At 47.1% G+C, this 23,923-nt stretch overlaps 10 protein-coding genes across 10 annotated transcripts; 2 read left to right on the top strand and 8 right to left on the bottom strand.

The window, feature by feature from the left end:
* Window positions 1-410: 410 nt before the first annotated feature.
* Window positions 411-1,089, top strand: EDB93DRAFT_1079464 (subunit common to RNA polymerase I; the record flags this gene model as incomplete). The annotated part of the gene is made up of 4 exons (XM_041445462.1): window positions 411-475; window positions 528-546; window positions 603-871; window positions 930-1,089. The coding sequence occupies 4 exons, from the start codon at window positions 411-413 to the stop codon at window positions 1,087-1,089; spliced, it is 513 nt and encodes a 170-aa protein (XP_041311012.1).
* Window positions 1,090-1,146: 57 nt separating this feature from the next.
* On the bottom strand, window positions 1,147-3,051 carry EDB93DRAFT_926704 (DHS-like NAD/FAD-binding domain-containing protein). Its single transcript, XM_041457973.1, has 4 exons — window positions 2,819-3,051; window positions 2,289-2,763; window positions 1,741-2,238; window positions 1,147-1,689 (listed from the first exon to the last, which is right to left on the bottom strand). The coding sequence occupies exons 1-4, from the start codon at window positions 2,960-2,962 to the stop codon at window positions 1,268-1,270; spliced, it is 1,539 nt and encodes a 512-aa protein (XP_041311011.1). The 5' UTR covers window positions 2,963-3,051; the 3' UTR covers window positions 1,147-1,267.
* A 162-nt stretch (window positions 3,052-3,213) lies between these two features.
* Window positions 3,214-4,598, bottom strand: EDB93DRAFT_926606 (ribonuclease T2). The gene is made up of 6 exons (XM_041457972.1): window positions 4,220-4,598; window positions 4,008-4,159; window positions 3,903-3,958; window positions 3,710-3,852; window positions 3,509-3,659; window positions 3,214-3,457 (listed from the first exon to the last, which is right to left on the bottom strand). Exons 1-6 carry the CDS (start codon window positions 4,492-4,494, stop codon window positions 3,344-3,346), a joined length of 891 nt encoding a protein of 296 aa, XP_041311010.1. The 5' UTR covers window positions 4,495-4,598; the 3' UTR covers window positions 3,214-3,343.
* Window positions 4,599-5,281: 683 nt separating this feature from the next.
* Window positions 5,282-6,471, bottom strand: EDB93DRAFT_1079420 (ribonuclease T2; the record flags this gene model as incomplete). The annotated part of the gene is made up of 6 exons (XM_041445456.1): window positions 5,282-5,395; window positions 5,447-5,600; window positions 5,658-5,800; window positions 5,850-5,905; window positions 5,957-6,108; window positions 6,173-6,471. The coding sequence occupies 6 exons, from the start codon at window positions 6,469-6,471 to the stop codon at window positions 5,282-5,284; spliced, it is 918 nt and encodes a 305-aa protein (XP_041311009.1).
* A 407-nt stretch (window positions 6,472-6,878) lies between these two features.
* EDB93DRAFT_1221887 (Rad51-domain-containing protein) lies at window positions 6,879-9,047 on the bottom strand (the record flags this gene model as incomplete). The annotated part of the gene is made up of 17 exons (XM_041451155.1): window positions 6,879-7,094; window positions 7,166-7,294; window positions 7,348-7,378; window positions 7,428-7,466; window positions 7,530-7,538; window positions 7,589-7,842; window positions 7,894-7,977; window positions 8,036-8,057; window positions 8,108-8,202; window positions 8,256-8,285; window positions 8,336-8,432; window positions 8,484-8,504; window positions 8,560-8,592; window positions 8,657-8,722; window positions 8,773-8,805; window positions 8,860-8,898; window positions 8,961-9,047. The coding sequence occupies 17 exons, from the start codon at window positions 9,045-9,047 to the stop codon at window positions 6,994-6,996; spliced, it is 1,170 nt and encodes a 389-aa protein (XP_041311008.1). The 3' UTR covers window positions 6,879-6,993.
* A 261-nt stretch (window positions 9,048-9,308) lies between these two features.
* EDB93DRAFT_1247373 (Fructosamine/Ketosamine-3-kinase) lies at window positions 9,309-10,378 on the bottom strand (the record flags this gene model as incomplete). The annotated part of the gene is made up of 5 exons (XM_041452580.1): window positions 9,309-9,368; window positions 9,421-9,553; window positions 9,607-9,689; window positions 9,736-9,799; window positions 9,849-10,378. 5 exons carry the CDS (start codon window positions 10,376-10,378, stop codon window positions 9,309-9,311), a joined length of 870 nt encoding a protein of 289 aa, XP_041311007.1.
* Window positions 10,379-11,599: 1,221 nt separating this feature from the next.
* EDB93DRAFT_1101524 (uncharacterized protein) lies at window positions 11,600-12,698 on the bottom strand (the record flags this gene model as incomplete). Its single annotated transcript, XM_041447104.1, has 4 exons — window positions 11,600-12,018; window positions 12,070-12,225; window positions 12,285-12,498; window positions 12,552-12,698. The coding sequence occupies 4 exons, from the start codon at window positions 12,696-12,698 to the stop codon at window positions 11,600-11,602; spliced, it is 936 nt and encodes a 311-aa protein (XP_041311006.1).
* Window positions 12,699-13,289: 591 nt separating this feature from the next.
* EDB93DRAFT_1238943 (uncharacterized protein) lies at window positions 13,290-16,100 on the bottom strand (the record flags this gene model as incomplete). Its single annotated transcript, XM_041451578.1, has 6 exons — window positions 13,290-13,379; window positions 13,428-14,162; window positions 14,210-14,722; window positions 14,815-14,970; window positions 15,017-15,598; window positions 16,092-16,100. The coding sequence occupies 6 exons, from the start codon at window positions 16,098-16,100 to the stop codon at window positions 13,290-13,292; spliced, it is 2,085 nt and encodes a 694-aa protein (XP_041311005.1).
* Window positions 16,101-16,346: 246 nt separating this feature from the next.
* Window positions 16,347-17,151, top strand: EDB93DRAFT_926400 (uncharacterized protein). The gene is made up of 3 exons (XM_041457971.1): window positions 16,347-16,354; window positions 16,413-17,043; window positions 17,099-17,151. Exon 2 carries the CDS (start codon window positions 16,511-16,513, stop codon window positions 17,036-17,038), a length of 528 nt encoding a protein of 175 aa, XP_041311004.1. The 5' UTR covers window positions 16,347-16,354; window positions 16,413-16,510; the 3' UTR covers window positions 17,039-17,043; window positions 17,099-17,151.
* A 4,614-nt stretch (window positions 17,152-21,765) lies between these two features.
* On the bottom strand, window positions 21,766-23,289 carry EDB93DRAFT_1127821 (scavenger mRNA decapping enzyme). The gene is made up of 7 exons (XM_041448817.1): window positions 23,152-23,289; window positions 22,919-23,091; window positions 22,764-22,859; window positions 22,610-22,710; window positions 22,277-22,563; window positions 22,135-22,229; window positions 21,766-22,076 (listed from the first exon to the last, which is right to left on the bottom strand). Exons 1-7 carry the CDS (start codon window positions 23,216-23,218, stop codon window positions 21,948-21,950), a joined length of 948 nt encoding a protein of 315 aa, XP_041311003.1. The 5' UTR covers window positions 23,219-23,289; the 3' UTR covers window positions 21,766-21,947.
* Between the last annotated feature and the right edge of the window lie 634 nt (window positions 23,290-23,923).

Genomic DNA, 23,923 nt, shown 5'->3' with positions numbered 1-23,923 from the left:
AAAATCTGTCAAGTTCGAGCTCGTGGACAGCTTATAAGAAGTATACAACTGTATTAACTATTATAAGCCGCAGACGGATGCCGGACCGTCCAAGCTGCAGGAATCAATCAAGATAACCACACCAGAAGAAATAATGGTACAATACGAGCGAAGTGACCACTGACACTCAACCCGTTGCTCTCCTCGTCGTCACGACATTCATGAATAGCACGAACGATTGAACATCTCAAGTGCAAAAGGCAAAATGACATTCCACAAACTTTCGACGAACGAAGGTTTGGAAGAAAGAAGTCGATGATTATGTAATCATGTCCTGCTTTCATGCATTCGTCCAGAAATTTGTGTCCTTGATCTTGCATCACTCAGCATCGAACGGCCTGCTTCCTAAATCACCTTAGACACACTCCAGAATGTCAGATGATGGATATGGCGGCGGCGGAGGTGGTGGCGATGACTATGATTATGACGGTCCCAGGTATGTTTCCATTCCGAAGTTATCACAAGGAATTTATAACATATCATTTTAGCTTCACCGATGGTGCCTTCGTATGTACCTGGCGAATCATACTGTGATCAAACTTTTGACACCCCATGTTGTTTAGGATGAAGGCTATGATCTCCTCGCACAAGAACAAGAGGAACAGGTAGAAGGGGAGGAGGCAAATGGCGAAGTCTCGCACGTAAATGGAATCAATGGCGCAGACCATGACCAGGAAATGGTAAACGGAGAGGAGGGCGCACAACCTCAGCCAGCGCCATCAAATGTGGGCATTCAAGGCGAGAGACAGGCAAACAAAGTTAGAGTAACAACACCGTACTTGACCAAGTACGAACGAGCACGAATATTGGGCACGAGAGCGCTTCAGATCAGGTGAGAGGCCTTTGGCATTTTGCTCGCATTTCTTCTTATGCAAGCGTGTCGTCGCAAGCATGAATGCCCCAGTACTTGTTCCTTTGGATGGCGAAACAGATGCTCTGCAAATCGCAATTAAGGAGCTCTCCCAACGAAAAATTCCTCTTATCATCCGGCGCTATCTACCCGACGGAAGCTTTGAGGATTGGAGTGTCTCCGAGCTAATTAGCGATTGATACACCATCTTCTTGATTCCTCTTTCTTCAGTCATACCGGGCTCTGGCTTCGGTTGTTATCTTTTCCTGTTTTACTATTATTATCTACCTCAAAGACTTCAACTACCTTTGCAATATGCTTATACTACTGGAAGAATATCGACAACGCAAAGGTATATCTTACAATAACTCATGAATATTATGTAGGTCTCTTCGCGATCTCCACCCATACCTTCGCCCTTGGTTTAGCAATCTTTCGAGGCCGGGGTTTGCACTCCTTGGAGGCGACCGATGCACTTGCTCGGCGTACCTTTGCTTTCAGAGGTCGCTGGTCGCCCATCGGAAAGTCATCTCCTCCCGCATTCTTGGCTGCATTTGTCGCATCTGCAAACAATATACGCCTGTCGGACATATCCAACCTATCCATACCATCCGCGATTTTGGCAATGTCACGTCTCTTGCGCGGACTTGACTCCACGTCTGAGTAGTGTGATATAGACTGTCGTCGCTTGCTTGGCGACGACGGAACACTGATTGGTTTTTTTGATGGTGAAGGCGGTTGTGAGGAAAATGGATCCTCCAGTGGCACATTCTCGACGTTCATATTCCACTTTGGGGCAACTATCAAACTAAAATGAGCGATGCACTGAGAGAAGTCAAGTCCACTCATACCTTTTCCCTTCGTTTTGACAGCGGTCTCTTTGGCGACTTTGAACCCACTGGACTCATCAGTGTGATCAAGAGTCTGTTGTATCTCCCAATCTGATGGTCGCATCTTCTTCCAGTCTTCCAAGACTTTGTCGACCCATGCATCAGTCTCCCCTGCGACATGGCAATCGATGATGTCGGCCCACTCGCTACCAGGCGGTGTCTTGTTCACGAAAATAACTTTTCCCTGCCAACTCTTTTGCGCTCTAGGAGTACCATTAGGTGTGGTTCCAGTCCCAGTGGCGTGTACGACTTTTGCAAACTCTTTAACAAGCTTCTTGAGACCGTGAACCTTGAGCGAAGTACCCATGATGATGAGCATATCGGGTTTACGAGCGATGTCCATCGTTTGTATCGTGCCTATGTCGTCCCCAAAAGGGTGTGGTTCGTCATAGAGTACGATGGCTGGACGAAGAGTTCCAATTTTGAGAGCGCGTGCGAAACGAGCAACTCTTGCTTCCGCTACCAGAGAACTTAGCTAAACGCGAAACCAAACCTGAGAGCTGACTTACATCGTGAGGTACATTCTGGGCAGCTCGGAGCTTTGCCATTCTCGAACGAGTGCAAATGCTCCTCGGTACAAGGCATCTCAGTAGTGCACAAAGTACACCGTACGCGGTGGATGTCGCCGTGTAGCTGGACATTCCTTACTTCTTTGACTTTCAGCTTCGACTTCTTCTTCCCACTTGTCTTTGCCTGCTGACTGGAACTCCCACGAAGCCCTATTCGCTCTTCTAGACCATCGATATTTTGGGTATACGAGCGTACTAGTTTGTGCTTTGCGTCCAGGGTTTGAATAAATTGATGTGTTGGTGCAGGAGTTGCAGCATCGATAGAGCGTTTGAGTTGTGATATAAAAGTATAAAAGACAGAGGTGGACGCGGAGTCGCGGAACAGAGATGCGTCAAAGAGATCACGCCCTTTTAGGACGATGTCTGGGTATCGCTGTTTCACGAGCGAATAAAGACCATCTGAAGACCGGAAATCCTATATCAAAAAACTTATCAAACTATTACACCTGGTACATGTGTAGAGGACTCACCGGAATGCCACACGAACATGAAATGCCTGCTCCGGTGACAACAACTATCTTTTTGGATTTGGCCACTGCCAAAGAAATGTCAGAGAGTGCCCTCCGCGTGCTGGGCTCTCCAGACACCGCATCAAGCTGTAGTGAAATTGTCATGAGATATTTGTTGGCTACCAATCGTGGTGGTTGGAGGGTGAGGATTGATTAGGAATTTCGGATGTGCTAACAGTGGACACGCTGCCGACAACTCAACTGAAATTCAGGGTGAACACCATTTTAGGTAAACATTTGTTGACATATATTTGTGGACGTGTCGCGTCGCGCTTGTCACGTGACTGACGCGTCCTTAATGTCATGGAGGTACCGGTAACTTCAAGTAGCTCACTTCCGTAGCTCAGATAACGAAATATAATCATGACTCTGATCTCGAGTTAAAATCTAATGTTAAAACGACTTGAACAGACGACAGCAGGCAGTGACTGCCATATGTCAAGGTACACGCGACCCCGCAGATGACATTGAATGCCTGCATTTAGCCTAATGTACAACAGCTCTCTCGGACGTCGGAGTTCGCTCATAATACCAGATTCCATATTCTGCGCAGGTTGAAGGAATAATCGAGTCGAGAATTTTGAAGTCACCATATTGCTCCTAGGACAGGGTTGAGTAAACTATAGCACATTCGTTATTAACGCAACATACCGAGCCCATAACATGGTGGAAGTACTGGATCTCCTCCAATACAGTACCATCACGACAGCCAAGCCAAGGATCAGCACCAATCTGGGAGTAAAGGGCATCCGTAATCTGGGCGCGGGTGTATGTTGTTGTATTGGAGGGAACAATTCCTGCCCTATTGTCGCCAAAAGTCGTCAGTAGTCCCGGACAACGATGAAAACTTACGAAGCGAGCTTATAGAAAGTAGGATACTTCTGGAAAACCTTGACGACAGTCTCAAAGAAGTTCACAACTTCCTGGTGTTTCTTGTATCCGGGTTCGTAGCAAGCAACGTCGAATGTGGATGTGCAAGTGCCATGCTTTGAGAACTGATAGCGGCTCCGTTAGGAGGCCCTCTATGTAAGTGATATTGGCCCACCTCCTGAGCCCATAATTCCTCATTAGGTGCGCCCTGGTTGATCCAGAATCGATCCACTACAACGAGTTAAATCATCTACATTGACGTGTAGTTTTGTCCACATACTATAATACAACAAGTCGGAATGATCGAATTCATCGAGAAATGTTCTAACACTCGGTCCTTTATAAGGAGTAATAACCGTCCCATTGGGCAAGGTTGACGGCGATGGTTTGGGATCATACTGCCTGCTAAGGTCGCAGTACTGACCGGACGTGCTACGCAGGGCCAAAGGCACCCCTCAGCATTCATTAGAATTACAAAGAAACACAACTCACCCGTCGCAGTTAACTGGAAGCAAGCCATGGATACTCCAGCTGCCTTTTGGAAGCAGTTGGCCATGAGACTCGAGACCAGTATATGTATCCCAGTACTGCGCCTGTAGCACAAGCCCGCCTTGTACTACATTGCAGCATGAATTCTTCAAGACCGTTGTATTCTCGCAAGAGTACTGCATTAGGACGCCGGTACACATATCGAAGTTCGGGTACGTGGGGTAGAATTTGGCATGAATCACAGAGACCAGAGCTCCGAGGATGACAAGGGACAACATACTATCCGAGCCACAGTGTTCGAGAGAGGTACCTCTCCGCCGGAGGATCGTGTTGCCGACATTTATACCTGCGACTCTCACCTGCTATTTGTGCAGGGTCTGACCTGGTCTGACTAGGCCTAACAGGTCAAAATATTGACAGAGGCTACGTGGCGGAGCATCTTAGTGCGCCTCACTGATTTTTTTTCGCACACATCTCGGTCAATTGACTCTCACTTCAAGATATTCAAACAGTTCTCACTCACTTATCAGTTATGACTTTCTCTTAGACTAGACTCATCACTGTCTGATGGCACATTTCTCAGTTGCTTCCCGGTTTGAGCTCCTGACAGTCGAGAATCAGTTTGGTGACACAATGACGTGCCATGACCGACTATTGACCGAACTGACCGCTCTAGGGTGATGTTCTCCACTGTGAGATCTGTGCACATGGGGTAACTCTGGGATCTTCGATTTCGGAATTCGTAAGACGGCACAGTAACCAAGACATTTTTCCAATGCCCATCCTTTGGCATCATTTGTTTTGCAGGCGCTCACGAGAGGCTGTCGGACAGGGTGAGTATGTCGGCTAAACGGTACTAGGCCGGCGTGTTCGCCGTACGACAGCTATGATGGATGACGAGCCCTTAATACATTGATGCAGTAGCTGTAAGCGACCACGCAACGTTTGGATACCTTCCAATCTTGGCGTAGGAAAATTGTAGAGCAGAAAACGGCAGACAGGAACTCTACGTAAAGGCGTATGTGGCCTTGTAGACAAGGTAGCAATCTGCGTCTTGCATTTGACCTAGTATGAAACAACCCGCTCGGATGTCGCAGTCCGCTCATAATACCAGATCCCAGTTTCTGCGCAGCTCGATGGAGTAGTGGAGTTGAGGGTCTTAAAATGACCATATTGCTCCTAAGTCAAGGTTAAAGAATTCGTTACACGACCTGTATGAAAGCAACATACCGTGCCCAAAACATGGTGAAAGTACCAGACCTCGTCCAAAATAGTGCCAGAGCCATAGCAGCCAAGATATGGAACAGCGCCTGTTTGAGAGTAAAGGGCATTCGTGATCTGGGAGAGGGTATATGTCGTTGTATTAGAGGGAACAATTCCTGCACTATTGTGCCAAAGGTCGTCAGCAGTCACGGACTACGGCGAATAAACTTGAACTTACGCAGCGAGTATGTTGTAAGTGGGATACATCTGGAAGACCTTTGTGACTGTCTCATAGAAGTTTACAACTTCCATATGTTCCTGGTATCCAGGCTCATAACAGGCAACGTCGAACGTGGATGTGCAAGTAGCGTGCTTTGAGAACTGGGCGCTGCTCCGTCAAGAGGCCTACAGGTAAGTGATATTGGCTCACCTCGTGAGCCCAAAAGTCCTCATTAGGTGCGCCCTGGTTGATCCAGAAGGTATCCACTGCAAAAAAAATGGGTTATACATAGGGACGCGCGCATTTGGTCTACATACTGTACTCCAGCAAGTCACAACGACCGAAATCCTGAATGAATGTTCTGACGCTCGGTCCTTGGTAAGGAGGAACAACTGTTCCATCAGGCAAGGTTGATGGAGATGGCGCAGGGTCATACTGCCTGCTAAAGTCACAGTACTGGTCGAAGGAACTATGCAGGGAGAAGAATTCATCAGTCATTATAAAATTTAACTCGAGAAAGAGATTTGTCCTACCCGTCGCAGTTATCCGGCCATAGGCCGTGAATGGTCCAACTACCTTTTGGAAGTAGTTGTCCCTGAGACTCGAGACCAGTATAGGTGTTCCAGTACTGTGTCTGTAGCACGAGTCCTCCTTGTACGACATTGCAGCATGAATCTGTCAGGACCGTTGTGTTCTCACAAGAGTATTGCACTGGGAGGCCGACGCATGCCTCGATGTTCGGGTACGTGATGGGTAGACTCTGAGTCGACGGATAAAGGAATCTAGCGTGAACTACGGAAACCAAGGTTGCGAGACTGATAAGGGACAACATGATATCACGGAGAATGCGTTCGATTCATACTGGGGGATCATGTTGCCGGCTTTTATACCTCTAAGCTTTGCCTGCTCACTTGAAAACCGAAGCACTGACAGGAACGTGCGTACTATCCGGAAGCTGGACCACATGCAAGAGTCGCAGAGAATGGAAGTGACGTGGGTATAATCACGCGGTCGCTATAAGGCCCGGAAGACCTAGTCAAGACTAAGATACGTTAACGTTAACAGGCTGTCAATATTCAAAGTGCTCACGAACCATGAATGACTGTGAACGAGGTTTTGTGTACTAGAAGCATTTGCAAGTTTGGATCGACATGCATGCACATGTTTGAGCTTGGGTGTCGGCTAACTTCAAGTTACGATTACTAAGCTCAAGTCGAAGAATCTCGGCCTCTATGAAGTCTAATTTTAACAACACGAGAATACAAAGCAGATCAAAACATGATTCATCTGAGGATCAACTAACAAGTCCAGAGTCGAGCGAAAGTCCAAGAGCAGCCAGCGAGCACGAAGAAGATCACACGTCGGCCCATCCGCCTTCGTCCAACTTGTAAGAGGCCTCGCTCTCAGGGCGGTCGGGGCTGTCCACCAGTTTCGCGACACGTTCTTCAGCCCGTCCTGGAAGTTAGGTAAATAACATCAATACGGTTTGTAGTTAGCTTCAGACTCCTTTTGGATAACAATGCAACTCGTGGTAAACGCCAATGACTTGCCTTTGCGAAGGAACATCCGAGTAGCTGAGGAGTGAGATAGAATATGTCCACCGATGGGTTTGAGAGCCCCGCCAGCCACGAACGTCATCGTTGCCCCTGGGTCGGCTTGCGAAAGAGGATGAGCTACGATTTTGAAGTATGACTAGTTAAATACATACATTGTACTTGGTTGGTTATCAAAACAGCAATCTGCAAGAGTGGTCAGTCTTGTAAAATAGTTTGTCGACGAACATCAAACGTTGAATTCTTCTGAAAGTTTAGTGAGCTTTGACATCACCTAATGCGAATGCATCGCGTTAGCGAACATGACCAGGAGTCACATGTGAGTCATTGTGCCCACTTGTGCTAGCTACACTGCGGTGAGTCCCAGGATCCGGTATCGCAGGCTCAAAGACTTACTTTCTGCTGCCTTTCGCTGAGTTCGCCACGACCAGAAAAATCGACGCGAAAGAGAGCCATAATGGAGTCCACGATCTGTTTGCTGAATAAGCGATTTTTCACGCAGATTGCAAGACCTACTAAGAGACGGAAGTCTTTGTCTTCCGCAAAACGCATAGAACATTCGCTGATAAGCTCCATCTGCAACATATTAACGATGGCTGCATAACAGTAGAGAAGAGCAGCAACCTGGTGTTCACTGTTGAAGGCACGCGCTGCAAATCCTATGTCTCAATAATGTGAGGTATACAGCCAAAAAAAAATACCATAAAGGATATTTTCGAGCGCCATATTCCCATCCACACCGAACCGGTCAGCGATGGACCTGATTCGGTCTGGTCTGAATGTCCCTAATGCAACAAGAGCGTCGGCAATAGGTTATCACTCGTAAAACGATGACAATTGCACCTTCAGTATCGATATATGCGACCTGTTTCTGAGATTCAATTTGACTTGATTGCAGAAGAAGGACTTGCTCACTTTGCCAGAGGCCCCACCCATCTCCGGAGGGAGTTGGGCGACAACAGACATTGTGTGGGCCAGCTGTGTCTTTCCAGTACGAAATTCACCGTAGACTGGTTTAAAACAGCTGAATGCTGAAAATGCTAAAAACGGCGGGGCTAACTACCTTCGGAAATTGACTGTGACATCAGCCCGCCTAAAAGCTAGTAAGTACAAACTCCTGTCGCGATGTATCGATATACCCACCACCTAAGATTGTGTCTACTGACTTGCTTCCGGTACTGATGATAAGCACGCGCTTTCTTCGATCCTGGACTTCAATACCAGTTGCAAAGGAAGACCCCTCGCGAATGATTATGAGTATTAGAAGACAATATTGATGGTTGATGGCTACCGTGATTTTCTGTGCTGCCTCCTGTGTAACATGGATTAACAGCAGAATACGGTTACCAATGTGGATATATGCGCACCTTGATCTTCTCAACCTTCGCTTCTGACATACCCTACAAAGAAAATATCGAATTCACTAGAGTCCTGCTGGAGAAAAGGTAGTGGAGTTATGCGAACCTTTATCTTCAGTAATTGACGACGTGTAGTCATAACGACACCAGACACAGTATTGATGGAGGCACTCTAGAGCCGCCATGAGCCTGGTAAATATCGCGCATATACTAGGGGAGTACCTTGAGTTTTAAGATATCTTGTACGTTTATGCCCTGCAATTAATACATTCTGGGTCCCGAGCATATATTCACGTAAAATATACTAACATGTTGCTGCAATTCATCCACGTTATCAAAGAACGATGTCTGTAACGCGTCGCGTATGCGTGAGCCTTACAGCGGATAACGATGGTTGCAAACAACCTCACCTCTTCGATGTCTTCAGCACTTGGACTCGATGGTCGACTGGGAGGAGGCATGCTTCCTTCTGGTGCAGCTTGTCGACGAGGGGCCATGGCTGCAATATTGTGTGTTTAGAAATAAGAACCTGGAGCCAATTGAGAGGTAAAGCGATCGATGCACAGCCACCGCTATGACCTTGACGGAAATGGAAGTTAGACTCCTCTCTATGTTGTACTAGTAGCACGAGCGGGCGGCGTCAGCTACGCTCAAATAAAAGAACTCTGCCGGAGCTGGCCAAGAAAGTTTCAGGAAGATAAAATATCGATACATTGGCCTGCTACAATACAGTCTCTGATGCATTATAGCATGTCCATTTACGGACAAGCCTCAAGTAGCATATTCATCTTCCGCAGGGCACTTCCTGCATACGAACTCTTTGTGAAGGTCAGACTCATGTTTTAATTGAATAAGAGAAGCCGAACATACTCCAAACAGAACTGTGTGATTTAGATAATGATAGAGCTCGTACTGATCCACAGGTTCGGTCTTGGGCAGGTGTTCATGGTACTTTTGAAAAAAGCTGTGTGGAAATCCGCCGAAGATACGAGCGATGGCTAGACTGAACACGTTCAGATAAAACTGCGATTGCTCGGCCTTCGATGTTGTACTTACTCGGCTTCAGTGTGACCGTAGTAAGATGACGGATCAAAGATAACAGGTTGACCAGATGAATTATCTATGCCAACATTACCACTCTGCTATTATCAGTAAATAGCGGTGAATGCTCCATAAGACGCTTACCCAGAGGTCACCATGCAATAGCACCGGCTCAATCTTGAGGGGGCGAAGCAAGAATGGCATCACTCTGCACTCCTGCAGTAGCTGACTCGCTTCATAAGCCATCATGCACTTACTTTGACCTTACTTGTTCCCCCTTGGTGCAAAGGTCTGAAAACCTGCCTTTGTCGCGAAGCTTGGCAAGGAGATTTCCAATCATGGCACTGTAGCATTCTTCCCAGGTTTGATACCAGCCATTGTCTTGCCGAGTTGCTCCGCAGAAGGTAGGCACATGAAATCCAAAGCCCATGGTACTCTTGTAGGCGTGTAGTTCTGTGGCTAGCCTCATTCCAAGCTCCTCCCCTGCTTTGCGATTTGAAGCAAGACTTGATATATTCCGATATTCCGACAGAAAGTAAGGTCGTTCAGATGTCGTGGCGGAATCATCTGGACTGACCGCTGCGAAAACCTGAGGAGCTAGTCCTGGTGCAGCATTGTATATGGCTCTGAGTGACTCTGCCTCTCCCACGAAGTGCTCTCGTTCACCGAGCGAACCTACTTTGGCATAGTACTTCCTGCCAAATGACGATTCTATGATCGGAAAACTGAATGTGAACTGTGCATGTGGTTCTATTTTCTGAAGGTGAGGGAGAAATATCTTGTCCATTGTGTGGTATTGAACCAAGTGATGGACGACTCCGACTCCGGCTCAGTCACGTGTGGGCGGTGGCGCGGGCCGCCCCATTCTGAATCGGGAACAGTGGTTCAACTTAGTTAGTAGAGCAGCTCAGATTAGTTCGCTCTCGCCTTCGCTTCAGACCTCTGCCAGTATTTCACCAGGCGGCCACCCTGCTGCTCATCGAACAGGTTCTTGCGGAAAAGAGAAACTTTGCCGAAGCTGTTCTGCTTTCAACGCATGCTTTCCTTGGATTCCCAGACGAGTAGACTTTTGAGGACACTGTGATCTCCGAGTGTTCGTAAGTTCTCGATCAACCTCTTTCCGCATCATTCGTTCAAAAGAATCGCCTGCACTCTTCCAGGCCTTCGAGAACAGGATGCTTGTTGGACTTTGTACATTTGAATTAACCGCGCTTCGTTTGGACTTTGCAGTATTAGCGTTATTAGTAGTCGCCAATTACAGCCGCAACGCTAGCTGGCCAGGCCACCGTTGATTGGCATCTTGTCCATTACGGACGATGACTCAATATATCAATATTGTCGTCTGCAGTGTTTACAGAGATCTTGTGACTTGAGGCAAGTGCACCGTAGTTTCCCCTAAACGCCATGGCCCATCAAATTGGGTTCGTACTTTGGTTTTCTTATTTCGCACGGACTCACGATTATGCAGAAGTTGTGGGAAGACGGTCGAATAGAAACGCGATTGATACTAAGGCTCACGCTCAAAGGGGGTCCTTGTGATAGTTTTTCTGAGTAGAGCTCACCTGGGACTTCAATGTAGATCTCGTCTACATAAATAGCTGGGGCAGAAGGACAAAGATCGAGCAGCGCCAGTGCTCAAATGTGACAAGAAAAAACGCGGTTGTGATAGCAGACCAGACACACCGATTTTCATCATCCCCTGGCGTTGGTAACTGATTCGTGCAGGTATCTGTCGAAGAAGACACGTAATCCTTTTTGGAGCCGTTGGTTTGATCGCAAACCATCAAGGATGGAAAGGTTCCCTCTCCGTGGGCTCTTGAAAAATCTTCGTTGGACTCTGATCGCGGCATGCATTTTCATATCATAGTTAAATCGGTGACCAAGCATTTTGAACGCTGCTAACACAATGCTAACATCGAAATAGGTATCAATCAGGAATTTCTCTTTCTCTTTAAATATTCCGATGCGTTCTCCATCAATGAGATACGAATAATTTAGACGAAATATTTCAAGAGTGCAACGACTTCAGCATTTGTTCAGCTTCTTTATATCTTTTTCTAGTCCCCTCGATGACAGTATCATCGATTCTCCATCCCTCGCCGTTTCCATTTGGTCCACTTTCTAATCCCTTTCTGTACCCAGCCGCAGTCAATGCATTTCTAACATACTGCTTGTCAAAGCTTGGTTGTCCTTTGCCAGGTTTATACTGGTCTCTGGGCCAGTATCGCGATGAATCAGGCGTAAGGACTTCATCCACAAGGATGAGCTCGTCTTGCCCAGCAGAAGCAGAGGGAACAAGACCGAATTCAAACTTCGTGTCTGCGAGAATAAGTCCGCATGATTCTGCATATTCAGCAGCGGCCGTATACAGCTGCAAAGACGCAGCCTGGATACGGTCGAATAGATCTTGACCGATGAGTTGAGCAGCTGATAAAGTGGATATGAGCGACTTTAGACAAGTTATGCTAAAAATAGCACCTTGCTCAGGGGAGATATTCTCGTCATGGGCGCCTTGATCAGCCTTGGTGGACGGAGTGAAGATCGGTGTCGGAAACTTTTGGGATTCTTCCATACTCTCCGGTATTGGGATACCGCAGACAGTCTGCGACTTTTGATACTCTGCCCAGGCTGATCCTATTCACAAAGTCATTCCGATGGCTCCAGGAAGTTATCCCGATAACGAATCAGCTCACCAGTGATGTATCCTCTAACGATCGCTTCCATAGGTACAATTTTGGCCTTTTTTACAAGCATAGTACGGCCCTCGAGTTGCTCGCGATACTGCCGAACTTCATCTGGCATCTCATCGATATTGACGGTGACAAGATGGTTAGGAATGATATGCTTCAGCTTCTCGAACCAGAACAGCGAGATGCTTGTGAGGAGTGCGCCCTTGTCTGGGATAGCCTAGAAGCAGAGAACATGAAATCAGGCAGAAAAGAGCTCAGAGATCCACGGACACTGTTGAGGATGACATCGTACACCGATATCCGGTCGGTTGCGACAAACAATAGATGATCGGGTGACGAAGTTGCATAAACGTCGCGAACCTTTCCTCTGGAAAGGAGTTGAAGATCTGGTAAGTCCGTTTGTAGCAGGGCTGGCATTGCGGGGAGAAGAAGAAGTTACAAAAGTAGGCGGTATTCCGATAGTGGAAATATCAATATCTTAGGGTGAGTTCTGCCAAAAAAAAAAACGGCAGAACGGCAATTGGCAAAAATCGGCATAATTATTTTGAGTGTTTTCGCGTTGAAGTTGACGGGGATGGAGCAGAGTCTGCATTCACGATTGGATGAATTTGGGACTTTAAATTTCTGCTGTTGGCAAAGTGGTCGGTGAGAATTTTTCGAGTCGGACGACCCTTGGAACACAGGGAGGCTCAGACGCACTTTTTCCAAGGTCAAACATGTCCGAGTCGTAGTACAAATAAAGGGTCATACCGATTTCTGCCGATTTCTGCCAAGCCTGAGAATGGCAGACTTCTGCCCACAATACTAGATTCTGACAGTGGATGGTTAATATTTGAAGTGGTGATGTAGGGTGATGATCATGTGCTCTAAGTAGTCTATGTATGATGTATGCATGCGTTGGTTGTATCTATATTCCTATTACTCCTATTATGCTACAGGACGCCGAGAAGTTATACAGTCGGGACAAGCCTACAATCGTTGTCAGCACTTGAACCATGCAAGCAAGGGTCAGAACACCAACAAATCATATTTGACCAACTCGTCAACATCAATGAATGCTGCTGAGGCCATTTGACGAGCTTCTACCCACATCCAGACCTGTCTCGAGGATAAGTATTTGTAAAAATGGAAATATTCAGTATCTACCTTCAACAACGCTCCAAAGTTTCCTGAGGGTAACTGCGTCATCGACTCTTGAGTTGTCATCTGCCGTCCGAGCTGTCGTAGAATCGGCAAGGCGCTCTTGAAAAGATCTAGACTTGGATCCAAATTTCTCCCAATGCCTTCAAGAAGTAATATGGAGATAACCGTATTGATGAAATCCGCCTCCATCTTGACATGATGCTGCCGCACGGCCGTTAGAACATCGGTCAAAATGTCCGAAATCTTGATCTGCCCAAGTGAGAATGTTTTCCGTTTGATGCTCAGAACAATGTGTTGCATCTTCAGCGCAAAAGTTTCGGTGTCGATCGCAAGTTCGGGAGTCCGACAACGTTCGACCATCAATTGACCGGCTCGGTAGCCATCAAACTCAGCAACAGCCCTGAAAAGATCGAGGAAGTTCTTGCGGTTTGCCGCGTTAAGCGTTGTCACGAGACCAGCATCGATGAAAACAATTTCAGGAACGTAGCCCTGTTCCGATGAAATCCTGAGTTCCTTTTGCCACTCCTCACGGGAATGCCTGAGTGAGCGTAGCCGAGTTACTATTTCATCAGATTCCAGCGGGTGCTCGACGAGAATCTCGCCAGAGCCCTTTTGTGGGAAAGATGAGGAGTACATGCTCATAAGGAGGTCACGGGTGGTCGGAGGCTTCGTGAATTTGATCATGATGTTGCCTGGATGAAGATCAGAGTGCACGAAGTTGTCAAGTAGTAGCATTTTCTGCAGGACAATGGGTAAACGAAAATTACAGGAGATAGGTTACGGACCAAGAAAGCATCCAATCCGATGGTTGCCAATTGATCATCAAATGGCCCTCCTCCATTTTTCAAAAAGTACTCCATGCGAAGAGCATTTTCGTATTCCTCGACAAGTAAGTCGGCAGTCGAAAACGTTTTCAAAGGACGTGGAAATGATACGGGCACATTTCTCGAAGCAAAGTTATTTTCAAATGTCAGGAGGTTTTCTGCTTCAATTCTGAGGTCGAGTTGTCGACGCATCATTTCACCAAAGACGCTGACCTCCTCTGGGAGTGATAACCATTGCATACCAGGGAGAAGGGTAATGACCCGCGCAAAGAAAGACATTATAGATAGGTCGTGCGCAATGTCTTTGGCGACGCGAGGATGCAGAACTTTGATGGCGACAGATGCAGTAGGTACTGAAGGCGGAGGTTCTTGCAGAATAACGGGAGCCAGTGACCCTGCGGGTGATTTAGTCTGTCGTTTCGGCCCAAGGTAAGAGGGAGGTATAAGATCATGCTTGAGAGTTGCCCGGTAGACCTACGAGCAACGAGTCCGTTAATACACCACATAAGCCAGCAGCAAACCCACTTGTGCAATGGCGCCGACTCCTATCGGATTTCATCAAAAACTTCGAACACCTCATCGAATGGCCGTTCAAAAGCCCTTTCGATGACTTGCTTAGTGTGCATGAGTGAATGGGGCTTTCCGCGAGAGTGCAAGGATCCCATTTTCTCGCAAAGTAATGATGGGAAGAGATCAGCACGCGATGCCGCCCATTGCCCAAGCTGAATGATCAGAGAGTGAGATGGAAGGGCGTTATGAAATATATACCTTGATGAACGTTGGCCCGGCAGTCTCCATTCTCCTGACAAGAAATCCGTACCACCAGATGGCGCCCCACTTGTCACCCCTATATCGACGTTCAGGCTTCCCAACAAGCAGCATAGGCATGGTAATGATGACAGGTATGAAAAGATAGAAAAGGTGAATGAATCTTCGTGCCGTCAACAGAGGTTCCCACAAGTGTTCCTGCAACAGAGATAATATCCGCGATGGAATAGGCATATGGGGTTCCGCTGGTGATCCTATTATAGGGTCTCTTGCTTGTACGTTCAAGTCGTTTTCTGTACATGGAATAAGTGTCGGCGAGGAAAATATGGAAGGTAGGTGGAGCTGTTGGCTAGGATAGAGGTAAAGTGCGACACCGCCAGTCACAGGGATAAGCCATGCAATATTGCGCCATAGCCGTGTGGGTGGGTTTTTAGGACTTTTGAATGATTGTAAATGAAAGCGAGCAGTATGTTGTGGTCGCTGGAAGGTGCTATGGCGGACGCTCAATCCAGACCCACGGACGATACTCAAGCGGTGAGATAGCACTAGCAGTCGCATTTGCGAGGGAAGGGCATGTATCCGCTGAAACTGCATCTTCCGTAGCAGTGAGAAAATACTTGTGTATTTCTACACGTTCGTTAGGTGCTCTGCAAAGCAGATTAGTGACTCGGAGATAGTTTGAGAGTGAACGACTTACTGTCATGGACTAGAAGAACGAAACGCACAAACCAGATATTAGCGCTACGTACCCAGTACAATCGTGATGGTCCTGGATAATCTACTGACTCCCTGGTCAAGCGTTTTGCTTTGCCGGTTTCCGTATTTGGAAAACGCTCCGTGACACGTGATTGATTGACATGGTCAATGCGTTTGACTCATTGTCCATGCCAGTGAAAAACACGATGAAATAGTCATATAAGCTTGTAAATTTTCTAAATTGTTATTGTTGTCGACTTTCGATGTTCGATTGTTGAATTGCAACTCACGCGTATCATAATCAGATTATGCTTTGTGATATCGTTCACGTGACCGGAGATACTTGAAATCAGAGTCCTTGCTGCCGGGTCACCGCTACCTCCCCCATGCTATAAGATCACTACCATCACCGGTATTGTACTAATAAGTGTCCCGAATCATCTGTGGGAAGTTTGAACGTTATAAGTGGTTCATTTTCGCGAGATATTGGGAAGGAACCTGCCAGTGCACTTGTACTAGTACGTTGTTTCAACCAACCAAGTGACCTGATCACTTCTTATAGCCAGACATTCGCTCAAAACTGCTCACAGCTTCTGGTCTTCTAGCCGTCTATTTGCTTTGCTCGTTCGTATTTATCTGGCTGTGAGTCTACAAAGTTCTTTCCCGATGAATACCTGGATTACTAACTTCGTATCTCAAGTGACTACGTCGCCTGCTTCCTATTATATAGAGTATCAAGATTCCTCACTCTACGCGTTGCATTATTTAAATACACTGCAGGAGCGAGTAGGATCCAAGATGGCAAAATCAACGAAAACTTCCAAAGGTCAACCGACGCGCAAGCACAAGAAGCGGCGTTTCTCCCCCAAGGATCACTTCGCCCGTCTCATGAAGGAATCGGTAGAAATTTCCCCCGAAGAAGTTGCTTCCACTGAAACTTCGTCTGTCGCATCTACTTCAACCGCTCAAACTGCACCCGCCCCCAACTACTCTAATATTCTCCTCATTGAGAAATTCCAGGATGCTCTCGACACTCGGACGGCTGTATGCCGCCGCCTCGAAATCCTCGTGCGGAGCTCAACTTTGTACACGCCATCAGCGCAAGCTCGTTTGATCAAGTGCTTACGGGATGACTACATCCGGGGGGACAGAACAAGGAAGGCCATCGACAATCTGCGACATTCTGATTTCATCAGTGCTACAAGCATAACAAATCAGGATTCAGAGTTTATCACGAAAGAGGTCATGGAGAGCACGAGACTGTTTTTTGAAGGAAGTAAGGAGCTGCAGGAAATAGGAGATCAAATCGCAGCACAGTTTTCATAGCATTGGTAGGTTTCCTTCTCAAGCATTAATAATGGGTCTGGGCGCTAACGTTATCGGCAGGTCTGTCTCGATGTCACTTTCTTGTACTGAAGTATTCTAGCCTATATTCTACTTGCACTCGCACGTACCCTCTTTTTTGTATCCACAAGAGACCATAATCAAGCCGCAGTGCTATGAGCCTGTCGCTTTGCACGACAGCGTGGACCAGTCCAAATAGCAGACCGGATCATGGGAAAGCACGCCAGGCATATACCCACAAGTAGTACGGAGGTCCAACCAGTAACCCATCGCGTTGACAATGAAGTCCACTGACGGAATCACCAAGAACTGATGAGTACTGAAGTACTTGAGTTGTAGCGAGCTGCGCATGGCAGACGGAACCTTCCGTGCTGAGATGGCAAATCCAAGCTAGTTACGCAAGGTCACCCTGACAGACACGCAAGGACCCGAATCTCTTGGGAATTTTTCGCGTGAATAGTGCTACACCGTTAGAGGCCTTTGCATGGGTATTCTTTTACGATATCCTCCATTCTTCCGCATCACACATCTCCGGAAATCTTGCAGTCATGGTTTGTAAAGCCTAAAATGTAGGGAACGAAGTTTTTTGTTCAATTTCATTGACACAGGTTGCCAAGACAGAATAAAATTTCCACTAGATATATTGATGGTAGTAGGTATAGCACAGAGATTCGTGTATGCGAGACGATAGCATAGAAAGCAGAGGAAGGACTGATTGATGTATGTAGAGTAGATTCTTGTGGTTTAAGGACCGATCATATGGTACAACGATAGCGAAAGCAAGACACAGCTTGAACGAGAAACAACAGCACGAGCTGTGGGATCAGTAGATTGTGCAGTTATGACAAACTACTTGGTTTTCAAAGACAGCTTCTTCGCAATTAGTATTGCAAGGTCCTGCCGACGTAACGTGTGAGAGCGAGGAAGTGCTGTCAAGCGAGAATAAAAAGCGTACGCTAATTAGACTTGCGAAGTTTATACGTTTGACGTGAGGTTGGACGACAATCTCGGCAACTTCAATGGCTTCTGGCAGGTTCACGACACCGGGTTGCCGCTCTTCAGCTTCAGGGAGGTCGGGCTGCATTTGAGAATTGAATAAGACCACAAGATGACAAAAAGGAAAAGTGTACAAAGTTAAGTATGACTGGTTCAGCACTATCGTCGTCTTCAACAATGTCATATAGGCTGCAGGGACGATCATTCATAGCGTGCTTCGTGATAAGAAGTGTCAAAAATAACGTTGAAATGATGGTCGCGGCATCGCTCACCATCATCTCACGTTGGCTAAGTTTGACTCTGGGGTAAGGGTGGAAACGAAGCAAATGAGACGTCCTGTAGCTTGGCAACCTCATGCTGCTCATTGAATGCTGGCTTATGACAAGTGAAAATGAGGGAAAAGGAACGTCGTTTATTCTGCGTGAAGGCATTGGAGATTTAAATAGCAGCGGGGGTTCGATAGAAGGAAAATAATTTGGGGTAGCCAGTTTAAGTTGCTCTAGAACTCCGAATTCGCAATCCCGACAGGGCTGCCGATTGCCTGGTTGCCTGTTCCAGCGTGACACTTTGTGGATCTTCAAATTTGCAAATGTTGGTACGACATTTGCTTCCGCGGAACCGATTCTCCAAGTCCATCGACCTCAGCCCAGGACAAGCCATCGATATAACTAAACAAGAGGTATGAGACGGCGCAGGAGGGACAGGATCATTGCGATTGAGCACCAGGTTGCTCCACCAAAGCGATGGACCATTGCTGCAGAACCTCCACGATACACACCACGGACCTCGACATGTTCAACCGAGTCTTGTGCACTGCACTGTAGAGCATCATAGGAATGCTGCGCGAGCCAGACACGTCCCTGGCTGGAAAAGAAGAGTCAGTACAGTATTACAGGCGTAAGTGCATGGACTCTCTTATGGAGAGCTCTCTGTTGTACGGGATAAAATATATCTGTGATATGCTGATCAACCATCCTGAGCAATCATATAACCCCTTCAACATGCCAGAAAAAACACCCAATGGCGAGACGGCGTGTCAGCGAGGACAGCGTGACACAATGTGTGACACATCGCGTGACACAAAAAGGGGCATCAAAGCAACTTTGCGCACGAGCCAGGCAAGTTCCAACCACCATCATGAAACATGAACACGACTCAACAGCGTGCTCTCAAGCTCCCAAGATGTGTCAAGCATTAATATGAGTCAAGATAGTCACAATGGTTGCATCAAGATCGCCCCCCTCAAGTCTCAACTGACGCAAGCGCCTCCATCAGCATCAACAAGTGGCAGCCAATGCCAACATTTATATGCCCCAGAAACAAAGCATGGTTAGAGTGAACAAGACACTCACCAGTGACTATGAGTTGGCCCCAGTGCCCCCTACATGCATCGTAAGCTGTCTCAAATTCTCCACAAATTTCCACCCATCAAGGCGTGAATGTCGAACCGAATGATCCAACCTAAGAAGAAAATGCCATCAAGCTGCATAAACCATGAAGACCCCCCAGCTCCGTTGCTGACCAAAAAACTGGCATTTTTCACCGTTGCGATATGCAGTTCTTGCCTTTATCGACGCAGTTGGCAATGTCGAGCTGTGATCGATCTAACTTGAAGTGCGACCAAGCATCTTGCGTGTCTTCATGAGGGCACACAATACGTCGAAGGCGACTCTGATTTGCAAGAGGTCCATGGGTGCGTCAAGTGGTATCGAAGCCGCTCGTGTGGTTCTTCAAGATCAATAATTCAAGAAATTCGTTTGCCCTCTTGCGTTAGCTTGAGTGGTTGAAGCTGAGCCAAATTTTGCATTGCGGGACGACAGTGATGGTTTCGAGAATGGTTCCGAATTCGTGGGTGTTAGGTCCACAGGCTTGAAATCGAAGTGGCTTTGGACCCTGGGTGAACCGTGCACACAACTCCGCTCGCCAATTCTAGCCAAAGTTTTTGCAGCCTCCCTGGCCAATTAATCCGGTCTCAGAAACCTAAGTGTTGATTTATTTTATCGGAATTGTCGTCTGGGACTACACGACCTGCGCATGGATGAAAGTTCTGGCAAGAGGACGACTCTGTCTGAGAACCGTTCACCACAATGGAAAGTCAATGGCTCAGCGTTGCACCTGAAGTCTCTGCGACAAGTTGGACCTCTACGTACTTATTTTAACAGCCTACCTTCCAATAACTTCAACTTGCGTCAGGGCTTGATCATCAATGTCTTTATTTCGTTATGGAACAGCCGAAGTATCGTTGCTCTAACTCAACCGGATGTTGTGCTGTTGCCCTCCCACTGCCAATGGGCAAGTTGCCGCTCTCTCTGTACGGTGCTCGCTAAGTTTTGTTTCCAGGATGATTCCATACGACATTCGCCCTCAAGCTTTTGGTTTATTTCCTATCACATTGCGATTCCTACACGGTGAATTCATGCTACACAAATAATACCTACACGAGCGGTCATCGCAAGTCATTGCCGTGTCTCCTGCACGACGCCAGGAAATAGAGGCAAGCAATATTCATCGGCGTTGCATTTGAACTCCAGGACAGCCTACTTGCATTCTTGCCATCTTCCTCACTATCTGCAGTGTCTGGTTGTCTGACTCCAGACGTACTTGGGGAGTTTTAGCTCTATCTTGTGTGTTGCAAAGTTGTACAAGTCAGTGCTCCATTCGTTTTTCGTGCTCGACAACCTTTGCTGATGAATGGTAGGTCGTAGCAATCAATTGCAAATGATCCACACGATAGTGAATGCCAAATAGATGATGCAAAGACCTCCCTGCGCTATCACCCATACAATCTTGCCGAATCTTTGTCGTCTGGTTTGGTGTGACGACAGAGAGCACTTCTTTCCGTTGTTGTCCAACCCCCTTGGGTCACCTATTTCATTCTTGGAACTGGGATCCAAACCAACACCCGTCTCGTTAGCTATTGTTAGCCTTCCTTGGAGCTCAGACACGCTTTCGAAGGTCTATGTGACTTGCGGGAGCTTTTCCGCCTAAGCGCATGGGCCCTTGGTACACGAGAGCTTCTTCGCTTGACTTCTTTACCATCATTGAAGTCCCTCCTGAAGCCGTACCACAATAATAAGATCCGATCCGATCCCACTCCAAACAAAAAAATTCCTAATTCGATGAATTGCACATCGTGTACCATCACCTTCTACCCATAATCATTGTTTCACAAAAGATCGGGAACCTGACTTTGACGCGGTTGCTCCGTTGCTGTCGTTTGGTTGCTTGACGCACTTACGGCTCGATTGCATGCGCACTTCGGCCATCAATGATGCCTCGCTCAAGACAATGGCACAACCTGGTCTCGACTCGAGAATTTTACGATTGGAAGTGCGGATCGTTATCTAGTACTGCCATCTCTCACCTTGTGGGACTCCCATTTCCCCATTTGCACACTATTGACATGTCGTTTTGCGCACGATATTGAGAGCGTGTCGTTCTCTACGACTACTTTTAATGGGAGGATTACCAGACTTTTGGTGAACATGTCTCCGGTCATCAATCCCATCGCCGTGGCCGGTCAATTATTTCCAGGACTAATGACGGCCCCCCTTACCGCCGCCATTTGGGTATTTCAAGGCTAGATGGAGTAGGGTGAATAAGTGACTGAGGGGTTGGTGAACATCAGGGCAATGGAACTCAGGTCGTCCTTACAGTATAGTTTTTTTTTTTTTTTCAGATCCTTCGCTATCATCCGCGCGCTGGGACCTAGCCTTGTGGTAGATACTACCTGCAATATAAATATTATTACTTGACGGGCACAGAACTCGCGTCTGAGGATTTTTCACCCATACTGATTAGTGTTACATTTTTACTACATCCTGCTGGTCTAGACATTCTAGCTTCTCACGATATCTTCAGTTCCTTGTGGGTACTCTACCTTCTTGATCACCATCTAGTCCGCATCATGTACCTCTGCGAGTGCAGCAGCCATGGGTTTGTACAACCCATGTTCTGTGCCGAGTCCGTAAGTAAATGTCATACACTCAATGATGGAAGAGCCATCGTCAGGGTCTAGTTCGAGCTGCCAGGGCAATCGTCATAAAACTGTACCACAGTAGTAGTATGGACTAACCACGCACCAACGAAATTATATCATCCAGTAAGTGGGCTTGCCCCACCACCATGCCGTGCAGCCCGACATGTCCCGTGTGGACAATGTGCACGTGAAAGTGGTCTGTGCAATAGATTAAATTGATCCTTGATCATCGAATAACTGCTTACAATAACTCGGCTGATAATGAATGTACATCCTGACACCACCACGGCTGATACACCACTTATCTTGCACAACTCTCCAAGCATCTCTCCGGAGGTTCTTGAGCATTCCCAAGTGCGGTTTTTTACGGAGATCCCGCATGCAGTGTACGTCAGAGTGCTTATAAATTGCGAGGAGGTAGAGAGCAGAGACATTGGTTGCGTCCCACTTCATGTCGGGAAGAATGAGGAAGTCTGGAGAGGCATTTAGGATATTGGATGCTTCGGCGGTACCTACAAGAATGTCCTGGACCCTGGGGATGGAGTCAGCCTGTGGGCTGCGAGCGAGACAAGAAATACCATTGTGTGCGTGCGGGGTCGAAGGCGAGGATGTATGGTTTGACGATAGACTGGTAGAGGGCGGGGGTCTCGTGCACCATGAGCACGTCCTGCTTTGTATACTAGTGACATAGCCATCAACCTGAATGACAATGAATAAATGGAAAAGACGGACCTTGCGGATGTGGACGTCAGTGGCGGGGCAGATGACATAGACCTTCATGTCAGGGAGGTCATCGCGCTTGTGAAGCCATGCAAATAACCAAGTGTACTAAATGGCGATGGACAGATAAATCAGTGTTTTCTTGAGAGGAAAAGGATGGGACATGCAATGTCAGTGCTTCCGATCTTCTTGGTAGACTCAAGAACGCCGGATGAGAGCTGGGAAGCAACAGTAGACGACAAGGCTGTGCGCTCAAAGCGAAGGATAGCACGAAGAGGAGCGGATGGTGTCGATGAGGAGGGTAGTGTGCCCAGGACGGCTAACGTATGAGCAAGCGCATCTAAGTTGTGGTTATTGGCTCAAATTGTTGTTAGCGTAATGACGATATTACTATACGTACTTTCATCCAGAACGCGTTCAAACACGAATTCTTTCAAGTCAATGTTCGACATATTACTGTCAGTCATGATCAAGATTCAAAATTAATCGAGAATTACGAAAATGGACGATTCGAACAGGCTGTCACATCAGCCAGATGTAGTTACTATTCTACGTCCAACTGAAAGACTCACTCCAACAGACCGTCAGAAATATTCATCTCAGACTCAGACCGAGTCTCTCAGGCTGGTGCTCCTCACATTCCTGAGTTTATTGGTGACGCAGCGTCGACGAACATCATGATGAACGACTATCCAAATACATTTATGCGACATGTTTGACATCATTCAATGCATCACAAATATCTTGCAGAGGTCACAATGTCACTAGGAAGCGGAAGCCATCTGAAAGGTTGGTGATGCATTTTCCATCTGTTCTAACTAACATTTGAAGGAGATGAACTCGAGTATCGGCATCACCACTCTCATCCAACACTTCGATCAAGATATGGCCCGCCAGGTCCCCACATCATCGCCTGACTTGCCATTAACTCGGATCATCAGTGTTGGAGAAGGTCTGGTGTGGCTTTCAATTAACCATTCCTTGTAACAACACCAGCCGGCGCCTTCCGCATGTTCTCATCGCGATCAGCAAGATATCTCGTGTTATCCATTCAACCTGCTCGTTTCTGTACCGCCGCACCCGGGGCCAATGTTCTCGTACCAACCTTTCGTGCAACTCGATGATTCCCTCTGCACAGAACCACCTTGGAAGGCCAGAGGTCACAGGTTGTT

This window comes from Suillus bovinus (assembly GCF_016758785.1).
Source record: "Suillus bovinus strain UH-Sbo-P2 chromosome Unknown EDB93scaffold_9, whole genome shotgun sequence".
NCBI classification, from domain to species: Eukaryota; Fungi; Basidiomycota; class Agaricomycetes; order Boletales; family Suillaceae; genus Suillus; species Suillus bovinus.
The sequence above is the reverse complement of the archived record's forward strand: the minus strand, read 5'-3'. Positions and strand labels throughout refer to the sequence as shown.